Raw genomic sequence first — 21,967 nt, 5'->3', positions numbered from 1 at the left:
ATTGTCGTTTTGTCGGCAAAAATTCGCTGACACGTCAGAAAACGCTTACATACGATTTTAATACGTTTTGTGATCATTTACTTTGATGAACGCAAGCGTTCACCACGCGCCTACTAAACAGGCAACTCACAATATAACGAAATTGACAAACTGTCAGATGTCATTGTCAGTGTCAAGCATATTACTGAAACGCAAAGTCAGAATGGCGGCCTTGTCAACTAGTAACAGTGATACAGTGACGCAGGGCGTACCTTGGCCGAATAATGAAGATGATTACGAAATTGGAGATCTTATTGGTAAGTATTATTGTAATTAACCTATATATATTTATTATTGCTCTTAGACGTGTTAAACAATGTAAACACGAACGAATATTGGTTCTATTATGTTGTAATACGACGAGAACATACACTCTATGTGAGCGAGAGAGACGGACAACGTTTGGCTGCAGGAGAGCGAAACTATAACCACATACCTTTCGGAGTATATTATGAAATTGGAACTTGCTATTTGAAATATTGTTACTTGTTCAAGATAACAAAGTTTTATATCGTTTGGTAAAATGTATGTTGTGTTATTTATTTTTTAAACATTTTTTAAAGAAATATATATTACTTAGGTAAAATATAGCATTCCAATGTCGAAACTAATTTTGAAATTGGTCCTTAAATTTTATAGTATACATTACAAACAATTATACAAATCATTTCTCTTTATATTATTAGTATAGACCAAACAATAAATCAAATTCATATTAATGGTCTGATACATTTGTTCCCTTGTTTTTAAAGTATTTAAATGTTAATTATAAAAATATTATAATTAGGAGGTATACCCAAAAATGTAATTTTTAAAATGTGTACAATAAACCAAAAAATATTCGAAAATGATTCAAGGAGTCGGCGCCACAGCGGTCGTACATTCTGCGCTGTGTAAGCCGCGTAACCAGAAATGTGCTATAAAAAGAATAAGCCTCGATAAATGGAAATCCTCTCTGGACGAATTACTCAAAGAGATACAGGTATTTATCAAATTTACATCTGACTATTCCGGAAGGTCGTACATATATTCATTATACGTGTAACTGATACCAACAAAACCGTAGTGTTTGCTATTTATAAAAAAAAAATCTGGTTTGAATTATAAACGAGATTTTCTTTAGCAAGCTATACAGCTATAACATAATGCTCATAAAAGCAATGCGTTATGAAGCCGTTTTAATATTCGTCTCTGTCCTATAGTTGCTAGCGCTCGATTTTTCTTTATTACTCTACAAGTAGCGAATTTTATGTAGCGAAGTTTCTCAGTGCTGCCGACCGCGAATTCTTTTCATAAGTTTTTCGTCAGTAGGCTGCAGTTGCTTATTTATTGACTTGTACACAGGTTATGTAAAATGTGTGCGTGCAGGTCTCTCTATCCCATGACGCTTTACGTTCTCATTCGACGCACACCAATGTGGCATAGGAACATGCCTTAGAAATTGTGATTAAATTAGGTTTTGACATTATTGTATATATTTATTGTAAATAAGAAATCACTTATTCATATTATCTTCCGACTTGCCTTCAAATCCATGCCTTCTACATCCTACTTAAGATAATTGAAAACTAAGTCGTGTCAAGGTTAAGAACATATTCCTGCTAATTATCAATTATAACAAGGCTTTTTTAGGTCATCTCGAGCTGTAATCATGAAAATGTGGTCACGTACTATACAAGTTTCGTCGTAAAGGAAGAGTTATGGCTGGTTATAAGACTTCTGGAAGGTAGGAACTATATTTGTACGAACCAAGATTCAAGCAGGCTTGGTTTTTATTACCAAAGTCCTCGGAGTTAAGTCCTGACGAACCTTCAGTCCTTAGAGTTAAATTTTTTTATGATGTTTCATTAGAAGCGGTATATTTTATACTATGTGAAGTACTACATTGTTTAAGAAATTAAACAATAATGTTATATATTTATCTAATATCTAGGTATATATTTAATTACTTTGCAAGCGCATCATTTTTTTTATTATTAAATTACTGTATTCCAAGCTTTCTCCTATTTCAAATGCCTATTGCTGAGAGGTCAACATTTGCTTTTATTATTGTTTTCATTATCATAACTAACTTGAACTAGCATAGTGCAATGGTATTACAAAGATTTGAGAACTGACAGTAAATTTAGAAGCATACATTTTGGGTATACATTTTGTTAATAAATTTTATTTTAATTTGATTTTGTATATCGTGAGTTATAGACATAATTTCATTTACTCCGTTCATGCAACTCGTTAGATTACAAATCTTTGAATGTGGCTCTTAAGCAAATGCCTTGTGTCGATCTACTTATTACTTAGATATATGAAGCTTATGTTAAATAGTCAGTTTAAAAGCTTTAACTTTTTTTTAAATTAAGCTTTCGATATGAACAATTTCATGTTTTTATTGAATTTAATAGTTATTGGCAATTAAATAAAGACTTATATTTCCTTATTAATTTCAATGTTTGAACAATTTATTAACTGTAGATTAGTCTTAGAGTAATATTCACATTCGTGACATAGCGCTAAGTATGATTTACGTATGCCAAATGCAATTAATGACATACTGAAGTTATACTTAGTGTTAAGTCTTGATATTTTCCTCACGACGTTCACCTTCACTAAACAAGCAAGCCTTAACAGAGCATATAAGATGGTGATCTCTCGATTTGACTGAGAACTAGCCACATAGGCTCTGCTTGCTCAACATGGTACGAAATTACAGGTGGAAGTTTACGAGACGTAATCAAACATAAAATGAAAGTATCAAACTGCAGGCATGGTGTATTCGATGAAGTGACAATAGCAACTGTACTTAAAGAAGTTCTGAAGGGGTTAGAATACTTCCATAACAATGGAAAAATACATAGGTGAGTCCTAAGTTATTTAACGGCAGTTGTATGTGTATGTTTTGGTATGTTGAAATTTACAAAATACATATTTAGTTTGGCCGTTAAAACTTAGTAGTAAAGTAAACCAAAATGAGCTAAATAAAGCTTAAGATCCATCCAAAATCTTTTTTTTTCTTTTTTTATTGTTGGGAAATAAATTTCCTGACGCCGGGGCAACGTATTAAAAGTGATGCGGGGAGTGTGGGGTCAGTCTGTATGGTCCAATGGACATCTAACCACTAAAACCCAACAGCCCCTGTTGGGCCATCCAAAACCTAACCTAACCTTGACATTGTAAGTCGAAATAACTGGCAAATTGTGTTTTTTTATTATTGTCTATGTTTTACTGTCGCACAAATGTACCAACCAACAATAAAAAAAAATGCTTTTCGTATTTTTAAATAACAGTTAAATGAATTAGTTCCCTTTAAATCATATAAAATAGAAGATTTACTTTTGGTATCTGTATCGGTAGTTATTCACTTTAACACATGGACTGTAGAAAAGGGAGTATAATGTAGGGATTATAAAATGACTGAACTGCAAGATATAACATTTCGATTTCTTGATTTAACATATACTATCTTATAACATCTTCAGGAACACTTTAATGGACGATTTATCGTTTTAATATTGGAGCTATATCCATTGCGATTATAATATATTTTATGTTTTGTGTGTGCTTTTGCGTTTGAGACTAGTTCATTAAAAAAAAGTATTATTCCCGTGTAACAAAATACATGCAATATGCGAAATATTATAAGCCACGGCAGCTTGCGACTAGGTTAAAATTTTTGCTTTTGCGTACTATTAGTAGCGAACGAATTTTAATTCAGGCTAAGCGATTAAGGTAAATGCAAATGGCGAAACCTGGAAGTCATTGACTATATATTGACCTCAGATTGCAACATTTAATTTCACGTTTCATTATAGTTTTTATTTCATAGAGAAGTACGTGATCAGCCTTCTGTCAAACACATGTCGTAGATTTGGAAGACATTCCGGTTTCCTCACGACGTTTTCCTTCACCTTACGAGCGAGATTTATTACCACCGTATTAGCGTACATATAATGAAACTTCTAATAAAACACCGTGATTCCAACGCATGGCCTCAAGAGCTGACGCTTTAGCCACTAGGCCAACATCAATCTATATCAAAAATTGTACGCTGCTTTGCGAACCTTTGCATGAATATTATTCTTCATTATCGGGTTTTTATCTTAAAAGCTCTCCGTGGCTTGAGATCTTTATGGTATTGGCAATTGTTAATAACGCACAGAAACTTACCCGGTTATGGAAGGCAAAGCAATGCACAGCCGATGTTCGAACGTATGATCACAATGTTGACACACTCATTCTTAATAAAAAAATAACGAGAATTTGTTCAATAACATTTCACGTTTATTAAAAAAGAAATAATATAGATTGTACATATTAACTAAGATACAATAATTTGTAATTTATTCTTAAATAACCATGTGGAATAAGTCCCTGTGGCAGTGTACCTTTAACGCTGGCAGCATTTCCTCGTTGTATTGCGATACTCATTCGTTGAGCGAAGAAAGAAGCTCTGGGGCCATCGGTACTATCTACCAGGCGCCATCTTTAATTAGGGCCTTTGCACTTGAACCCCACGGTCAAATAGTCTCTAAATTCTTCAAAGGGAACAAAATCGAAGTTGGACGGAAGACTTATATTTTGCCTTTTATTATTTTCCGCCTGCTCTGCGGCCGTGGCAACTTTTTTGCAAATATTATTTTAATTGTAAATTATATTTTAACACTGCGAAATAAGTTATGCTATATATGCCAAATGATTTTTTTATATGCATTGTATTTAAAAAAAATACTAGTATAAAGTTATATATTTTAAACTGTATGGTTGTGTAAGACTATACGAGAATATAATTAAAAGATTATATACAAAAGTTAATGGGAAACATTTCTAAAGTAATGCTTTATTTGCGATGGTTTTATTTTAAACATCATGTCCTTGTCCATCTTAACATTCAGAACAATTAATTTTTGAATAAATTACATTATATAATTTCAATATATGTAGATATTGTTAACTTTACTCATTTAAATTACTCTAAATGAGGTATTCGCGCATATATAGGGTGTCTCAGCGTCGATTTTAAGCTTTGAATATTTATTAAAAAAACAAATTGTATTTGTATAATTCCAGTAAATTATAATGTATTAGTGCGGATTTTATGTACGGATTATTACACCGTCGAGATGTCTTCCATCATGTTGAATGCCGCAGGACATCAACTGATATGGCTCTCAATTCTGTCGTTGTTTTAGTCTTCAACTTCTCAAAATTCATAAGAGGGGTATCATAAGCTCTTGCTTTAAACTTTAATAACCCCATCACAAAAGTCAGACCTAGATGCTCCGATCGGTCAGAAAGCTGGAAATCCATTTCTTTGGAAGCCTCATAGGCTTCGAAAGAAGCGCTTTATCCGATAGACCCGATCGAAGGCTTTCGCTATACTCAAACTAATTGTCCATCAATGTGTAAGGTATACAAGAGTCTCAGCAAGGTCTCCAGCTGAACGACCACGACGAAAGCCGTACTGATAATCGTTAATCAGCTGGTGGCTCTCTAGATACCTCAGGAGCTGGCCATTAATAATGGATTCCATTTGTATGGAGAACAAGGAGGTTATAGCTATTGGGTGATAGTTGGATGGATCATTACGCAGCATAATTGCCCCCCCCCAGGATCCCCAGTTTGGATGCCAGCCCAAAAAGTCGGCCTTCTCTTATGCGGTGTGGGTCAGCGAGTCAACCTCCCTGACCACACAGTGATTCGACGAACCCAGAGGAGGGTGGACGGAGTTTTGGTAGTTCTCTAGATGCGAGGTAAACAGGAGATCCAACAAAGATGATTTGTGACCATCCTCATCTGGTATTCGTAATTGCAGGAACCAATTGTGTGAGCTCATATGCTAAGGCAAAGTCATGAAAAGACCTACCCGCTTGTTAGATGGTATCAGAGCCGAGCCAGTCAGCATGGTGGTCGTTAAAATCGCCAAGTATCACGATTTCGGAGGATGGGACCTTTTCGAGCAGGGAATCTGTATCCATTTGGATGTACTCAATGAGTCGGTCAGTTTCGGCAAATCGAAAACTCATTGCAAAAGTACGCCTCCACTGCGTACTTAGAGTTTAAAAAATCGCACTCTACACCTATCTAACGTACCACTTCCTTCTTGCTAACTCCGCGGGCTACCGATGTATGTTCAATGATGATGTTATGTGTGTTGTTATGTTTAAAGATTAAAATCGGCGCTGAGACACCCTTTATGATGTGCACGAGACGTGTATGATGAACAGTTATTAATTAAAATCTCTAGATAGATTACAACACTAAAAAACTTATATTCCTTTATATTATATATATATAGTATCATATATATATAGGCAAGCGATATAAGCGAGTACCAACTACAGAAAAATCGTCTTCTAGTGGAAATGTCGCGCAGATAAAATCGTCTAACAATTTTTAACAAATTAATTCTAATGGTTAAATAAAGCGATTATTTCAAATGTTATTATCCGCTTAATTCTTAAAGTTTTTTTTAATAATACATATCAAAGTTTATTATTAAGAAACATTTATATCGCTTTCAGAGACATAAAAGCTGGAAATATCCTATTGGGCAAAGATGGAACAGTCCAAATTGCGGATTTTGGTGTGTCAGCCTGGCTCGGGTCAGACAAGGACCTATCAAGGCAGAAGCTAAGACATACATTTGTGGGCACGCCATGTTGGATGGCTCCAGAAGTTATGGAACAGGTATAATCTTCACACATTTCGTAACCTAAATATTTAATCCGTTAAAAAAATATTTTTTTCAACGTCCGCCATTCCACAAGTGCGCGTTCTTTATGGCAGTATCAGCCGCTCACCACCTCTACCTCGAACTGCTGCCCACTGAAGTAATTTCAAACCACTTTGACTTCGACGGTCCTTCAATATAAGAGCGTACCACATCTTAATAGGCCAGCATCAAACTCGCGAGCCATGTCCATGGGCGGTGGTATTCCTTAACATCAAAGGCGGTATTACAGAACGTCCGTTTGCCCCCTGTTTTATAAATTAAAAAAAACCTGGGTGTTCGAATTACATTATATCTTGATATACGTTCAGTGATCAGCAGAACAGAACGATGAAGATTACCAGGCGTTCATTTCGAAAACATTGTAATAAAAATAAAGCTATTATATTATACATTTTATATAATGTACAACATCAACATACATACATATATATAGTACACGTTCTCATATTACAAGCGTGACCTAAATAATCTTGTAACTTTGCACACAAGTTTATAGCAACTATATTTCTTTTGTATGCACATCTACTTATTCTGCAAAATATTGGTCGCGTTACAGGCGATAAGATACTGTTTGCGCATCGTAATTTTTTTAACAATAACGTCACGTCTCCGAATATAGTGTACAAATCTATTTCTAGCTATTGTTCTTATTTTATTAGTAACACACAATTGATTTATACTATATTATTTAGTATATTTTATCAAGTAAATGCAATTAATGAGTAATATATAGACTTTAAGTCGACTAATGTAAGTTTGTAGGTAAACTATTTAAAAATCGAAACTATTTAAATCCTTCTATTATAAACAACTTCTGCTTTATTTTGTACACCATGTATATAAGTTTTTGGGAGAAAAATAAATTATTATTATTATTGCTTAGATTGTTTTAATACAAGTTTATATGGCAGGCGAGACACTGAACCCATAACTATAAACGCATCTTTATTATCTTCTTTATACCCGTATATATTATATATACGCGCGCAAATGACTAACTTTATCAATATTTAATAATAATTTTCATACAGATAAACTAATTTATTTAATCTCCTCCAATTCAATTCAAATAATAGATTCAAATTTGTTCTGTATATATACATATACAAAAATCTCGTGTCCCAGTGTTGGTAGCCAAACTCCAACCAGCTTTGAAAATTTTGACAAACGACTTTTTGCCTTATACGATCTCGCATTAAAAATTCATATAACCCTTAAACCGGCAACCATTTCTATTTAATAGCGATATTAGTACAGTCATTTTTACAAGGGATTTGCTGAGTCAGCTAGTAATGCAACTTATAATGAAGATTTTTTTCTGTGATGCAAAGTGGCGTTCACGTTTTGGATGAGCTAATAAGTATAAAGACGCAAGGAAGATGTGGCTATTGGATACCTTCTTAGTTCCTTGAATAAATGAAAGTTACATATTAGATTTTTCTATTTACCACACTTGTAATTTAATCTTTCAGGACCAGGGTTATGACTTCAAAGCGGATATATGGTCGTTTGGAATAACGGCGATTGAATTGGCAACTGGCACTGCACCTTACTGTAAATACCCTCCGATGAAAGTTCTTATGCTTACATTACAAAATGATGCCCCAGATTTGGATACATGTAAGTACATGTACTTTTGTTTTATAGAACAGGACACTCTTAATGCCAGGGGGCTCGCGAGTGCGTTGCCGGCGTTTTAAGAATTGGTACGCTATTTTCTCGAAGGACCCATCGAATTGGTTAGGAAATAATTCAGTAGGTAGCTGGTCCCATATAGTGGTGGTGTGGAAACAACGCTCAGTTTTGGAACAGCCAACGTCGACATGATGAAGCTTCTGCCTAGCTATAGGGAATTAATAAATATTATTGGGATGACTGTACCTGATAATCCAAACATCATTCAGTTAGATGTTTTCCATGTGACCTTAACCTAGGTAACATTGAAAATGTTTAGAAAATGAAAAACGGCTTAATGTAAAAAATTGCTAATGCTTTTATGGTTTTTCTAAGTTATCTCCGTTGCACTCTACCCATCGTCGCATTCGATGGAACCACTAAGAAAAGCAGTGGACTCATTCTTCTCTCTTTTATGGCATTTACGTACGCTTTCATCGCATCTTCAAGGCTCGTATTACCGAATATATATATATATATATATATATACGTGTAGTAGCGAATACCTCGAATTTTATCTTTAGTTCTTGGGAATAAATGAAAGTCGCAGAGCGCCAGGTCAGGACTGTATGGCGCATCGTAATCTCAGCACCTAACATAGTCAAATATTCAACAGTCTGTTTTGCGGAGTGCGCTGGAACATTGTCGTGGTAAAGGAGGGTCCTTTCCAAGATAACAGTCAAACAGCGATTGACATACCAGTCTGCAGTAACTGTCTTTCTATCTTCTAGCTGAACTTTCGCGAAATCATTCCAACCAAAGAATGAGCCAATCATCTTTTTTGCTTGACTTCTTCCTTTCTTTACCTAAGTTGGCCTATCCTCGAAAGGAAATACCCACTGAGCTGATTGTCTTTTGGTTTCGGGTTCGAAGCAATATATCCAGCTTTCATCACCTGTGACGATGTCAAATACAGCATATGAGTCGCCGCCGTTGAACTTCTCTAACATTTGGCGACACCAGTCCGAAAATGCGAAGGTGTTTCTGGTCGTTGGTTAAAGTATGGGGAATCCATCTGGTACAAAGCTTTCTGACGCCTTAATGTTCGTGTAATATTTTTGGAATTTTACGAATGCCTAGGCTTACCCGTATCTGCTGATAGGTCACTCTTATCTTCCGCTATCATGTGTCGCAAAGCACTGAGCTTTAGTAGTTAAAGGACGTCCCTCACGCGGATAATCATAGAGATTGTTACGTCCACTCCAGTTCTAAACATTTTCAGTGTTACACACGTATTTGCGGCGTGTTTTGTGTCATAAAAGTGTCGTCCTAGTGGATTAAACGTGTAAGAGCCCTAAATTGGGTATAAAAACGTTTATTGGCATATATTCCTTCTGTATATGCCTAAATAGTCTGCGGAACAATAATTGTTATAAACATAAAAGATTGACATTCGACTCAAAAAGTCGATAGTGTGTGTCAGGTACAGGAGGCTGGTCACCAATGATCATGAAACATAGACATAATCTGAGCCTACGCCTAAAAGGTTGTAGCGTGACTGGTTTTCTTTATTGTTGTATTTGTCTTCCCCATGCCGTTGTGCAATTGCAAAATTGGTGTTACTACCGTCGTCCGACATTATAACACAGTCAGTGCGCACGTCCGGCGCAGGCGACGTTCGAAACTCAAGTGACTAAAGAATTCACTTACTGCCACGAAACAGTCGCGCCACTGACATTTGGTAGATCACACAGACTAGGTATTGTCAATTGTCAACGTTGACAGTCTACCTTACCATACCACACCGAATTCTACGACTAACTTCAGAGTGGCGGGAATTTTAAAATATTCATTCTCCGACACGGCCATTCTGACAGCCAACGTGCTCTCGCGTTGTATCTTTGTCACTCGGACAGTCGGTATGTCGATACTACAATATCTCAGTGTCACAGCTATCGGTGCCATTCGATAGTCTACAACATTTGATCAGCGTAAAGCGTAGCAGCTTTCAACGAACTGATTGGTGTTGTCTTTTTCCGGGACAAAGTGACTGAGCTTTCAATCCTCCAGCCCCTTAAAGCGTAGTAGCTTTCAAAGTATTCAGACAAAGCGATACAGCTTTCAGTCCAATCATGTCGAAGCATGGTAGGTTTCAAAGAGCTCGGACAAAGCGACTTAGCTTTCAATCCTCCAGCGACTTAAAGCGTAGAAGCTTTCAAAGTATTCAGACAAAGCGACATATTATTCAGCCCGATTATATCTTAAAGCCTAGTAGCTTTCAAAGTATTCAGAAGCTTTCAACACTTCTTACAAGCAGCACATCGAACACATTGCAAAGCGTCCACCTTTCAGCATCGATACTAGGCCATATTACCGCAAAGCGTCTAAGCTTTCAGCATCAATACAAGGACAAATGATTGCAAAGCATCTAAGCTTTCAGCATCAATACAAGGACAAATTACTGCAAAGCGTCTAAACTTTCAGCATTAGGACCACATAGGCAGATCCTTAGGACAAAGCGAGGAGGCTTTCAATCTAACATTGTCACTCATCATTTAGAGAACAAATAAACCCTCTTTACAATGAATAATTATCATAAATTGTATATTGATTAAAACACTTTCACGATCGAGATCAACAAAGTTGATCACGGCTTAATACAATAATTCAGTTCAAATTATTAATCAGCACCCCCAAATTTACAAAACAAATTACCTATTGAAATCAGTTTTACAATGATAGAAAATTAAAAATTTATGGATACTATGCACTATGGATACTATACTAGCAGTCTGTGAGAACCGACACTACTCGCTCTACCCGCCCATTGCCTCGACTAACACCACTCGCCACCTCATGAAACTCAATAGACCATTCATTACACAAGTTCCGGAAATTACTTCCGGTGAACGAAGTGCACTGATCAGAGATGATACGCTTAGGCATTCCGAATATATGGACAAATTCGCTAAGGGCCGAGCATGCAGACAGCGACGTCAAATCTTTAACAATGGTCAAGTAACAGAATTTCGTAAAACCGTCAGCAATAACGATAACGTACTCTATAGAAACCCTTCCGCAGTTTCGAGCTCGTAACTATGATACCTACTTTCTACATCAGTTGTTCTATGACTAAAGTATCCAATAACCTTTAGTTGATTATCAAATTTTTGAAACAAAATTGCACCATATCCGATTGAACTTGCATCTGTGTGCAATTCAATTGGTTTACTGGGATTAAATATGGTTAAAAAAGGTGCAGAAGTGAGGTAACCTATTACAGTAGAATGAGCTTTGGTATGTTTGGGTGTCCATCTGTTCGGATATTAGTGGTAATGGGTAACTATCGCGCACAGTGTTAGAATTGAGTTCCCTAAAGTCCACGCAAAGACGGTCAGACCCATCCTTCTTCTTGACAAGCAAAGCCGGACCAGAAAAAGGTGAGGAACTCTCACGAATTATACCTTCACGTTCTAAATCAGCTATTATTTTACGCGAGTAATTCCAGCACCTTGACTACCAAGAGCAAAAATCAAACCTGGCGTCTTAAATATTTCTCTACCTGGACATCAGTAATGCCATAGATCACAACTTCAATTTTGTTGGACTCACCCCATCCAGTATCTAGTCGGTCTATAAGCGCCAATTTGTTTGTAGAATACTTGACGTACGTCACGGCCTGGTCACTCGTGTACTCCACCATATCACGAAACAAATCGTGAAATCTTCTCGTCGTAACAAACTGGCTAGTCAGCCGATCATTCAGTTCAGTCCAAGTTTTGCACAGTGGATATGAACGCGTAGCCCACCATTTAGAGCGGCCTTGTAGGTGCGTGGACGCACCTTTCTTGTTGCGTAGTCGCTCCAGGAATTATTTTCATGTGATGTTCAATCTCTTCACACCATTGTGACGCAGTGAATTGCCACTCATCCGGATCAAAAGATAATAGGCAGAAATATTTCACTCGATCGCAGTTTCCTAGCAGCTGCGGCAGATGTAGATGGCTGATGATAGCGTGCCACGTTCATCGCGGCTTGACGTGGACGGATCGTTAGCCACTTGGTCCGGAGTTGCATTAGGCGTGAAACATCCATTACTCAACGTACTGGCCGTTGCTGCAGTCACGGAGGATGAGTTTGGGAGCGATCCCACTTCTAATGTCGCAGATTCAACGCGATTAATAATTGCAAAATTGGTGTTACTACCGTCGTCCGACATTATAACACAGTCAGTGCGCACGTCCGGCGCAGGCGACGTTCGAAACTCAAGTGACTAAAGAATTCACTTACTGCCACGAAACAGTCGCGCCACTGACATTTGGTAGATCACACAGACTAGGTATTGTCAATTGTCAACGTTGACAGTCTACATTACCATACCGCACCGCATTCTACGACTAACTTTAGAGTGGCAAGAATTTTAAAATATTCATATATATTTTTTTACTTTACAGACCGTAAGAACCGTAAGAAATTGTAAAGTTACAACACATGTTAAAAAAAACACAATTGTTGTGTACAACATAAATCTTAATTCGTATTTCAATTGAATAACAAAACCTATTTATTATGAAGTTACCTAAGTGCATAGAAGCCAGTGCTCCAGAAGCTGTTTTGTTATTTATATCAGAGATGGCGTTGTATAATTGTTTGTATATCGTCTGTAAAATTATTTTCTTTTACAGGTGCTGATGACAAAACCCAATACAAGATATACGGTAAAACATTTAGAAAGATGATAAACGATTGTTTGCAAAAGAATCCAACGAAACGGCCAACTGCTACGGAACTATTAAAACATCCATTCTTCAAGAAAGCCCAAGACAAAAAATATCTAAGTCAAAAATTTGTCGATATTGGGCTCAGTGTGGAATTGAAGGTATAAAAATGATCAAAGCGCTTCCTTCTGAAATCGAAATAATAAATCAGTGGCGCTACAACCTTTTCAGGTATGGCCCTCAGATTTCATATCTGTTTCATGATAATTTTATTAATCTAATATGCAAGGAGGTGTTATGCCTTCTCTACCTGACACACACTGTCGACTTTTTTGGTCTAAACCAAGCCGGTTTCCGTTCGAAGGAATGTTAAATGCGCACTCAGGCAAAAAGTATTACTACTTAAAATTATTTTATGACTTCCAAAGAATGTCTTTTAGAATAACTTAAGTTTGTACTTTAGGTCCGTAATAGATATTTTTTCTTGCACTTTACCCTTAGGTAATTCTTTTTTTAGTTTATTCCTTACTAGGGTTGTGTGTTTAGCGAAAAGGCCGCCTGTTGCATCCGTAACCATAATTTTATTTGCGTTTTTGTAATGAAACGAAGTTTAATTAAGTATAAATATAATAAATTTATTTTCGAAATTTGATTTGATTTGCCTCCAAAAATCTTGGTGTATTCAGTAAGGCGAGACGGTACTTCACTACGTTCCACCGCTTGCAACTCTATAAAGCGTAAATACGGCCCCACATGAATACTGTTCTCCCCAGTACCAGGTCCTTCCACTTGACCGTATCCAACGAAGAGCGGTTCTCGGACGAAATCGTCGATGGCCAATCCCTCTGCGATCCTTTGGCATTGCGTAGAGATGTGGGGTCACTCTGCATCCTCTACCGCATTTACCATGAAGAGTGTTCAGAGCAGTTGTTCGGATTAATACCTGCAGCTGAGTTTCAGCATCGGACGCCGAGGCAGAATACAAAATTCCACCCGTATCACCTCGACGTCCGACGTTCCGCGACTGAGCTTTTCAAGGCAATTATAGCCGCGCACCACTGCTATGTGGAACCAGCTGCCCACTGAAGTATGTCCGAACCAACTCCACTTAGGGTCCTTTAAGAAAAGAGCGTACCAATTCTTAAAAGGCCGGCACGCACTCGCGAGCCCTCTGGCCAAGAAGGTGTCCATGGGCGGCGGTATCACTTAACATCAGGTGAGCCTCCTGCCCGTTTGCCCCCTGTTTTATAAAAAATAAATATTACTGATTTGCCATTAAGAGATAATAATAAATGCTGAAATTCTAAATTTCTTTACAATAAGATCTATTGTTTTATGGAATCAGGCTAAACGACATTCAGGTGCTTCGGGCGGTTTGCACCGTACAGCGACTGGTCAATGGGTGTGGAATGATGACGACGATGATGATTCTGATGATGATAATAATAAACCTATGAATGAAATACAAAACGAGTCTAGCAGTAGCGATGAGGATGTAAGTAATACGTCAATATATAAAAAGTTGTAGAACCTCGATAAGTCAAAAAACTCCAAAGCGGCTGTTAAATAGTCATCTCCTGGGCAGGGGTGCCCTCCAATAGGCCGGTGGGGTTGTGGCCAAAAATAATGTGTGTGTGGCCCTTACTTGCAAGCACCAACGCCAAGTCTCCCCAAGTCTCAAAATTCTATTAATCGAAATTAATTATTACGTCTTTAGTTCAAAGAATTATAAGTTAAGGACTTTAAGGATATTGTAACTCAAAATTAGTAAGATTAAATCTTTGCGGATCGAATCAAAATCCGCCTAAGTCGACAACTCTTTAACTCGAATTTTTTTACTTCTCCTTTGATTTTACAGTTATAGTTTGTTTTTCTAAATTGTCTTGTGCAGAGACAATTCATGAAAAAAAACAAACGAACACAATATAACCTAACTTAACACTTATAAGTAATTAAAACTAACGTAATATAAAATAGAAAGTGACCAATAACACTACTTACAGTCTCTATTAAGGGAAAACATTTACCACAGTTTAGCACGTAAAACTAACGTGAACTCACGTATTTGATTTATTCGAATAGTTTTGTCCTTTTAAAAGCTAACCTAAACTTAGCCCGTTGTGTTAAAAAGTTGAATATCCAACTAATGTATAAATGTAGGAGAATAAATAAAATTGTATGTAAGTCTAAAGCGCCAACAGTAATTGCTAGAACATTTTAAGTTTTGAATTTGTTCTTTATAAGTGTCATGTTTATAAATATTTTCAGGAGCCAGGCGAAGAACAAAATGCGACTTCAAATTCTCCAAAGATATATAACCTCGTATTAAGACTGAGGTATTCATTTTGACTATTACAACGGACTAATAAAAATGCTGCTTTAATATTTATATAAATAATAATCCAGTGGCGCCACAACCCTAAATAGATATTGGCCTCAGACTGCATCAGTTTCATTAATACATTTTATTTTATATATGTAATCAGCCTTCAGTGTCCGACACATGTAAATTATTGGGTTTGAGTCTCTCATTCGTGATTAATTATTGTTAACGCTGGAAAACAGACGATTAAGCATAATATTCAAATTTTCCTTTATACTTACGCAATATACTTTTTTGAACAATGAAAATCGTTATGAAACCTGAAAATATCATGGATCATATTTAAAATATAATGGAACCTGAAAATCCTGATTTAAGAAACAGGACGCATAAGCCATCGGGTTAGGGCGACTCCAGCAATCAAGATTCATATATATCTTTCCATAACATTTCAGAAATGATAGACTGGAACTTAATGAAATAAAATTTGCATTTATAACTGGAAAGGACACGAGTCGTAGTATAGCGACTGAGTTGGTGGAAGCTGGTCTACTGAGTCCAATAGATTGGGCTCCTATAGCAAAGAACTTGGCACAATTGCTTCTTCTGCCGGAGTCCGATTCAATCACATTCAATTTGGTAAGTTCTTTTTACAGATTTTAGTAGATTTACAGATTTCGTATAAAAACTATGGCTCGGTCAAATTAAAATATGATTTATTTATATTGGTAAGTTATGAACATTAGTAAAAAAAAATGGTTCCAAATTTACATTTACTGTCAGTTCATAAATCAAGGTCGTAAACGATAAGAACTGGAACAAATATTCCGTCATTCTTAAACTGTTTTTCTACGAAATGTATGCACCTGCCACCATTACATCATGCTTCTCATCACATGATAAAGCAGTTGTAGTAGCTGTGTACTTGTAATGAATTAAAACATTAATTAATAAATAAGAAAACCGAACGTCTCTATCAGCAAGATAGCACGTTTCTGTGCGGACAACTACGTGTTGAACAAGGTGTTGTACAAGGTGAATCAAAGCAGATAATGATTAATATATATCAGATATCGCTGACGCGAATCCTATCCAAAAGATTGGTTTTCTAAAATATGTGGCGTTAAAATGCTATATACACATAATAACAAAGGCACGTTAATTCTATACTATTCAGAAACATAGATATCAAATGCTTGTTAGTTTTGTTAGGAAAACTCCTCTGGAACTTTCCAAACGAAACTGTTAGCTTCATACGTCCAATTCTACCCAGAATACACATATATTTACATAAGTTTATTATAAATGCAAAATTATCTCTTCCCTGTACATTTATTACAAAAATGCATTCAATCACAAAACCATAAAAAATGGGAATGGACTGCCGAAGAATACATTGATTAGACGTTTTAAAGATCTTCCCACTAAAGTTTTTAAAATTTACTTAAGATAATAATTTTGGAAAAAAAAATATTTTTTAACTTTGGAATTAATATTAATTTGATAATGTATGATGTGTGATATGATGTATTGTAATAATGTCATTATGTAGATGAGTAATATCAGAATGGAATGTAACAACGTTTTAATTATACAAATTTTCACCCCATTATATGATGCAGAATGCGAGTAGTTTAGATTGCTTTTTTACCATATTCTTGCAAATCAATTATTAATATAATTGTAAAGTAAACAAAGACCTTCCTAAGACCACATCTTGTCATATTTTTATAGATTACAGACATATATGAGATATTGATATCTATTGATTGATACAATCAGATATTGTTAAAAATACCCATTTTCCGTAAGTTAATAAAATAAACTTTCAGACATAAATATATAATTTACATGTGTAATAAATTAATATATATTAAAATTTGTATTTACAGATCTCCACTCCCACTAATAAAATGGACGAAGACAAACTAATAGGATTTGCGCAAATATGTATTATATCCATAGAGTGTGAGTGACTTTTCTCTTGTAAGTTTATATTTTTTTATAAAAAAAGTATATTTCAATCAATAGAATAAATTATTTTTAATAATATTATTTTTTATTGAATCAAAATAGACATTATTCTATTTTTTTAGTTTACAATCTTAGTCAAAATGAAACACCGGCTTCTTAATTTATCCATGTAATGTATGTACGTTCTTTAAATTCGATTCAGTTATTCCAGCCATATTTATTAAAGCAACAGTGCATTTCAGTGCTAAGGTCTTTCAGACGGCTGGTATTTTCAAAATATTTCTGTCACTATGCGTCGCTGGGATTAAGAAACATTATTTCATCTAAATCAAGATTTCAAATAAAAATACATTAAGTACTTAAATATTTATTAAATAGGGATTTATGGTTAAACTTAAAACTAGTATTATAATAAATTAAACTAAGTTATGTCTTAATAAAACTCAGCAACGGCACCTACTGCTACTGTAACAAAAGATAATTGGTTTTGACTAAGTTAAAAACATTTAAGTTCAAGTACTGGACTATATAGTCCAGTAACCGGTGTATATTTAATCAAACATTTATATAAATCGTTTGATAAAAAATAGACAGAAACTACAGGCAACCAATGACACAGATGCAAAATCTCAGTAACATTCTATAGTCACTTATATTAAATTGTCTTTCTCTGGCATTGGGTTATGTAAAGTAATTTGTTTATTTGCGTAAATCAAATGAATATATCCTGCTCAGTAAAAATAGGCAACAATATACTCTAAAGCTTCAAGCTGGGTGCTCACATAGCAACGGAATAGTATAAACTCACCGTATAACAACATTCAACGCCCAAATGTTTCTGGGCTGGACAAAGTACGCCTCGGAATTGACTTAAATCCCTTGGGTCACAGTCCTGAATTGGTAAACAGACGCCACCTTGCCGTACGCACGCCTCCTCTAATTCAATCACTATTGGAAACATAACAATTCATTTAATTAATATTCTTATTAAATAAATCTGATAAATTGTTTACTGCTTCGATGTACCGAAATTGGCCTTGACATATGAACTGATTATATGAATTGTTTTTCAAGGGCATTGAGATAAAATTTTACAATTAACTTAGGCTACATACATACTAGTCTTGAGTAATATAAAACTTGATTCACAAATTGCGATTTTGTTTTCCTACAATAAAGTGCTTAAAGGAAAGTGTGAGTTTACATGAATTACAAAGTAGCCTATACAATAATTATGGCTAATAAGTAATAATATGTTGACGTTAAATTGAATTTTCTTCAATACTAGTGAATAGCTTAAACTGAGGTAACGTTCATTAACATTATTAGTGTATTAAAATGTTTTGACACTATTTTCGTGTGTCCGAGATACCGCACTTGCATATTCACTACACTAGGCTTATTAACTCAAAAGTTTTAGTTCTATTATTTATTAAAGCAAAAGTTTTTTGTCATAAGAAGCATTGAATGAAAAATTTTACGTTAAGGGAGAAAAACGTATGTGTTGAGGGTACAACGAAAGAAATATATAGATAATGTTTTGAAATTGAAATGAGGTGACACTCATTCAACGCCACAGATACGAAAAATACCAAGAATTTCACTGAATATTTCTAATAGAAGAAAATAGCAAAGGAAGTCTGTCTTTTAAAGTACTATTGTAAGTAGCAAAAAGTTCGTATTTACGTTTAATCAAGGCTTTCGCATTTAGGTCATGCTAGATAAGCAATATCGCAATGACATTAGAATACTATAATGTTTATAAGTAGATAATTAATATTTATTAACAGTTTAATTCAAATTGATATAGTTTTCCTCAATAGATTGACTCAGTATAATTGAATTAGCATCCCTGGGTCATTGGGGTGCTTTTAATTATAGAAGATTCTAGTGTAACACTATACAAACCACTCACGTACAACAGTAGAATATACGCGAAATAATTAAAGGTTAATTTCTATGAAACAAATGTACAGCGTGCTCGTAGACCCATATTTCATGAAGTCAATCTTGAAATGTAACGTTTACCTCTTGACAGAAAGCTCTAAAAAGAAGCTTACTTATTACTTATAGTTGGTAAAAAACAAATTAAAAAAATATCTTTCTAATAATCGTCAACTAATGCCGTGTTAGCGCAATCATTTGTGGCACATGTCATGTCACGGATCTTAATGGTCCTCCTATGAATTTTTACAACTATTCCCCATTTAAAAAAACATTGTGATCACCGACTAAACATCTACAGAGCAAGAAATATAAAAAATATACTAGGCATTTTCTATTTACAAAAATCGAATATTGACAAAGGAAGCTACATCATTTAAAAATAAAACGTACTTATGCTACTTCCACTCTAGCAATTGACATAATATGTTCTGTGTTTTGGCAGAAAAATGTAAAAAAATTAAACATAAATAAATCATATATAAAAGATGTGATAGATACAAGTATCTGTATGCTCTAGAGCAGTGTCGTTTTTCAAAATTTAAAATATATGTTTCAACTTGAATTATTTTCAATTTTTCATTTAAAGCGATGAGGTTTAGTTGCCTATTAACGGAAAATTATTATTACTCCAACACCAAGGATGCAACAAACCGCTTAGGCAAATTTACTGCTTAATATTTAACTTTTTTAAAAACTAAAGGCGTACTGGTTAATATAATAAAATATTGTAATATTTTTAGTTTTAGAATATAACAACGTTCTATTGTCACAAATAGACGATTTGATAAGATTTTAAAATCCATTTCACATTATTGTGTGACTACAAAATACACCAATGGCGCTACAACCTTTTTAGATCTGGGCCTCAGATCTGTATCTGTTTTATAATCAATGTGTGACTATACAAATTGTTATTAGTAATTTCGTTGAATATTTAAGAGTAAAACGTTCGCTCATAATGTACCTAATTCGCAAGGCGTGTAACTCTTCTACTTACACTGTACTGGGGATGACGCTCTTTTCATCGCTGGATTGGCTCCCAGGCTCATAAAAAATGTGAAGATTATCACTAACTTAAGCATGATTTGTATCACTGGTTCACTGGGTCAAATACAAGTAACATCTGAGCTGAAGACGACCGTTTCAGACTATTTATACGTTGATAAACAACGCTTTTATATAATAGCACGAGAAATCGAGTTTTGTTATTGTATTATGTAGATATATGTACGTACGAATTGTATATGTGTTATATTTTATATAAATCGTTTCATTAAGATAGACTTAAAATATTTTCATTTTACTATGTAGAGAAACCATTCAAATTGTAGAAGAATTTTACTCTCTTCATTAACTATTGCGTAGGTATAATGTGGATGTTATGTATGTTCAATCAACATTTAGTTAACAGATATTGAAAGTGTATATTAAAGGGTAAATTTAGCGCTAAGTATGAAGCTCGAATGTCAACTATTTATTGAATATAAAAATAGATTTGTATAGAAGTTTTGTCTTTTGTCTATGGCTTATAGGAATAACGTATAGCTAATTTACTGATCCCCGCCTGTAGTGCACAGGACTATCAACACAGGACAATGGACTATCTATGTGCCTATTTTACAGACAGCGAAGGAAAACATCGTGAGGAACTCGATATATATTATATTTAAAAATGGTGACGACGATTGTCAGGCACCTTGCTTATTAAAAAAGCAAGCGTTCACGAAATAGATAATTGAAATCTGAGGACAAGACCAAAAAGGTTGTAGTGCCGCTGGTTTTTATATATGTATGTTGTAACTGTGCATTCAATTAACGTTTTATATTTAAAGAATATTTTAATGAATTAAAAAAATGTTTATTTTGCCGACGGGAATCACTTTATCCGGCTATTACCAAAACAACTTATACGTAAAGAATAATTTTGTCACGCAAATATGTTTAGACTAAATTTATTTGTCTCTCGTAATAATTATTTTCTGTTAACAGATAAATATGAACTTCGTTCGAGTCTTAAAGTCGGTTAAAACTAGCTGCGTCCTTATCACATATAGTACGAGATAGGAAATGTATTGTTTTTCAAAATTTTACGACGAGCATAAGGTCAAACTACAATGAGATATCATATGTCATGGTTAAGACCATTTTATTCACCTACCCTTATTCATAAAACCTAAACCACTTCAATTGACTATTTGATAAGATTTTAAACCCCCATTTCAGATTATTACTGAATATAGAACCTACACAAATTGTTATTTTTAATTCTGTTTAATGTTCGCTTTAATTCGAATTAAACATTACCAATGAATATCCCACCAAAATTCTTCTATTTATAGAACAGGGGTAAACGAGCATAAGGCCAACCTGATGTTAAAAGATACCGCCACAAATGGATACTCTCTACGCCAGAGAGTTCACGCGTTGTCGGCCTTTTAAGTATTGGTACTCTCATTTTTTTAAGTTTTTGAGTTCAGAGTTGCCCCTCTCAGAATACGAAGGCTATGCTGAATGATCCGGTTGAGAACGCCCAGAGGGGAATTCTCCACAGCGGGTGCGTGTGGTACTCCCTTAGGGGTAATTTAGGGTTGGGCTCCAGGTGTCTTTCTCTCTGCACGAAAT

At 35.0% G+C, this 21,967-nt stretch overlaps 1 protein-coding gene across 1 annotated transcript; it reads left to right on the top strand.

The window, feature by feature from the left end:
• The first annotated feature begins 96 nt into the window (after positions 1–96).
• Positions 97–17,442, top strand: LOC123718510 (serine/threonine-protein kinase OSR1-like). Its single transcript, XM_045675094.1, has 11 exons — positions 97–296; positions 897–1,021; positions 1,672–1,765; positions 2,750–2,894; positions 6,558–6,723; positions 8,242–8,389; positions 13,069–13,262; positions 14,447–14,596; positions 15,370–15,437; positions 15,880–16,063; positions 17,317–17,442. The coding sequence occupies exons 1-11, from the start codon at positions 158–160 to the stop codon at positions 17,398–17,400; spliced, it is 1,497 nt and encodes a 498-aa protein (XP_045531050.1). The 5' UTR covers positions 97–157; the 3' UTR covers positions 17,401–17,442.
• Positions 17,443–21,967: the final 4,525 nt, after the last annotated feature.

This window comes from Pieris brassicae, chromosome Z, assembly GCF_905147105.1.
Source record: "Pieris brassicae chromosome Z, ilPieBrab1.1, whole genome shotgun sequence".
Taxonomy (NCBI): domain Eukaryota; kingdom Metazoa; phylum Arthropoda; class Insecta; order Lepidoptera; family Pieridae; genus Pieris; species Pieris brassicae.
The sequence above is the reverse complement of the archived record's forward strand: the minus strand, read 5'-3'. Positions and strand labels throughout refer to the sequence as shown.

Bases quoted from the DNA above. Each gene is read 5' to 3' on its own strand.
- LOC123718510 (XM_045675094.1), top strand. From the start codon at position 158: ATGTCATTGTCAGTGTCAAGCATATTACTGAAACGCAAAGTCAGAATG. The intron at 13,263-14,446 runs GTATAAAAATGA...TTATGGAATCAG, and splicing joins GGCTCAGTGTGGAATTGAAG to GCTAAACGACATTCAGGTGC. The intron at 16,064-17,316 runs GTAAGTTCTTTT...TTGTATTTACAG, and splicing joins ATTCAATCACATTCAATTTG to ATCTCCACTCCCACTAATAA.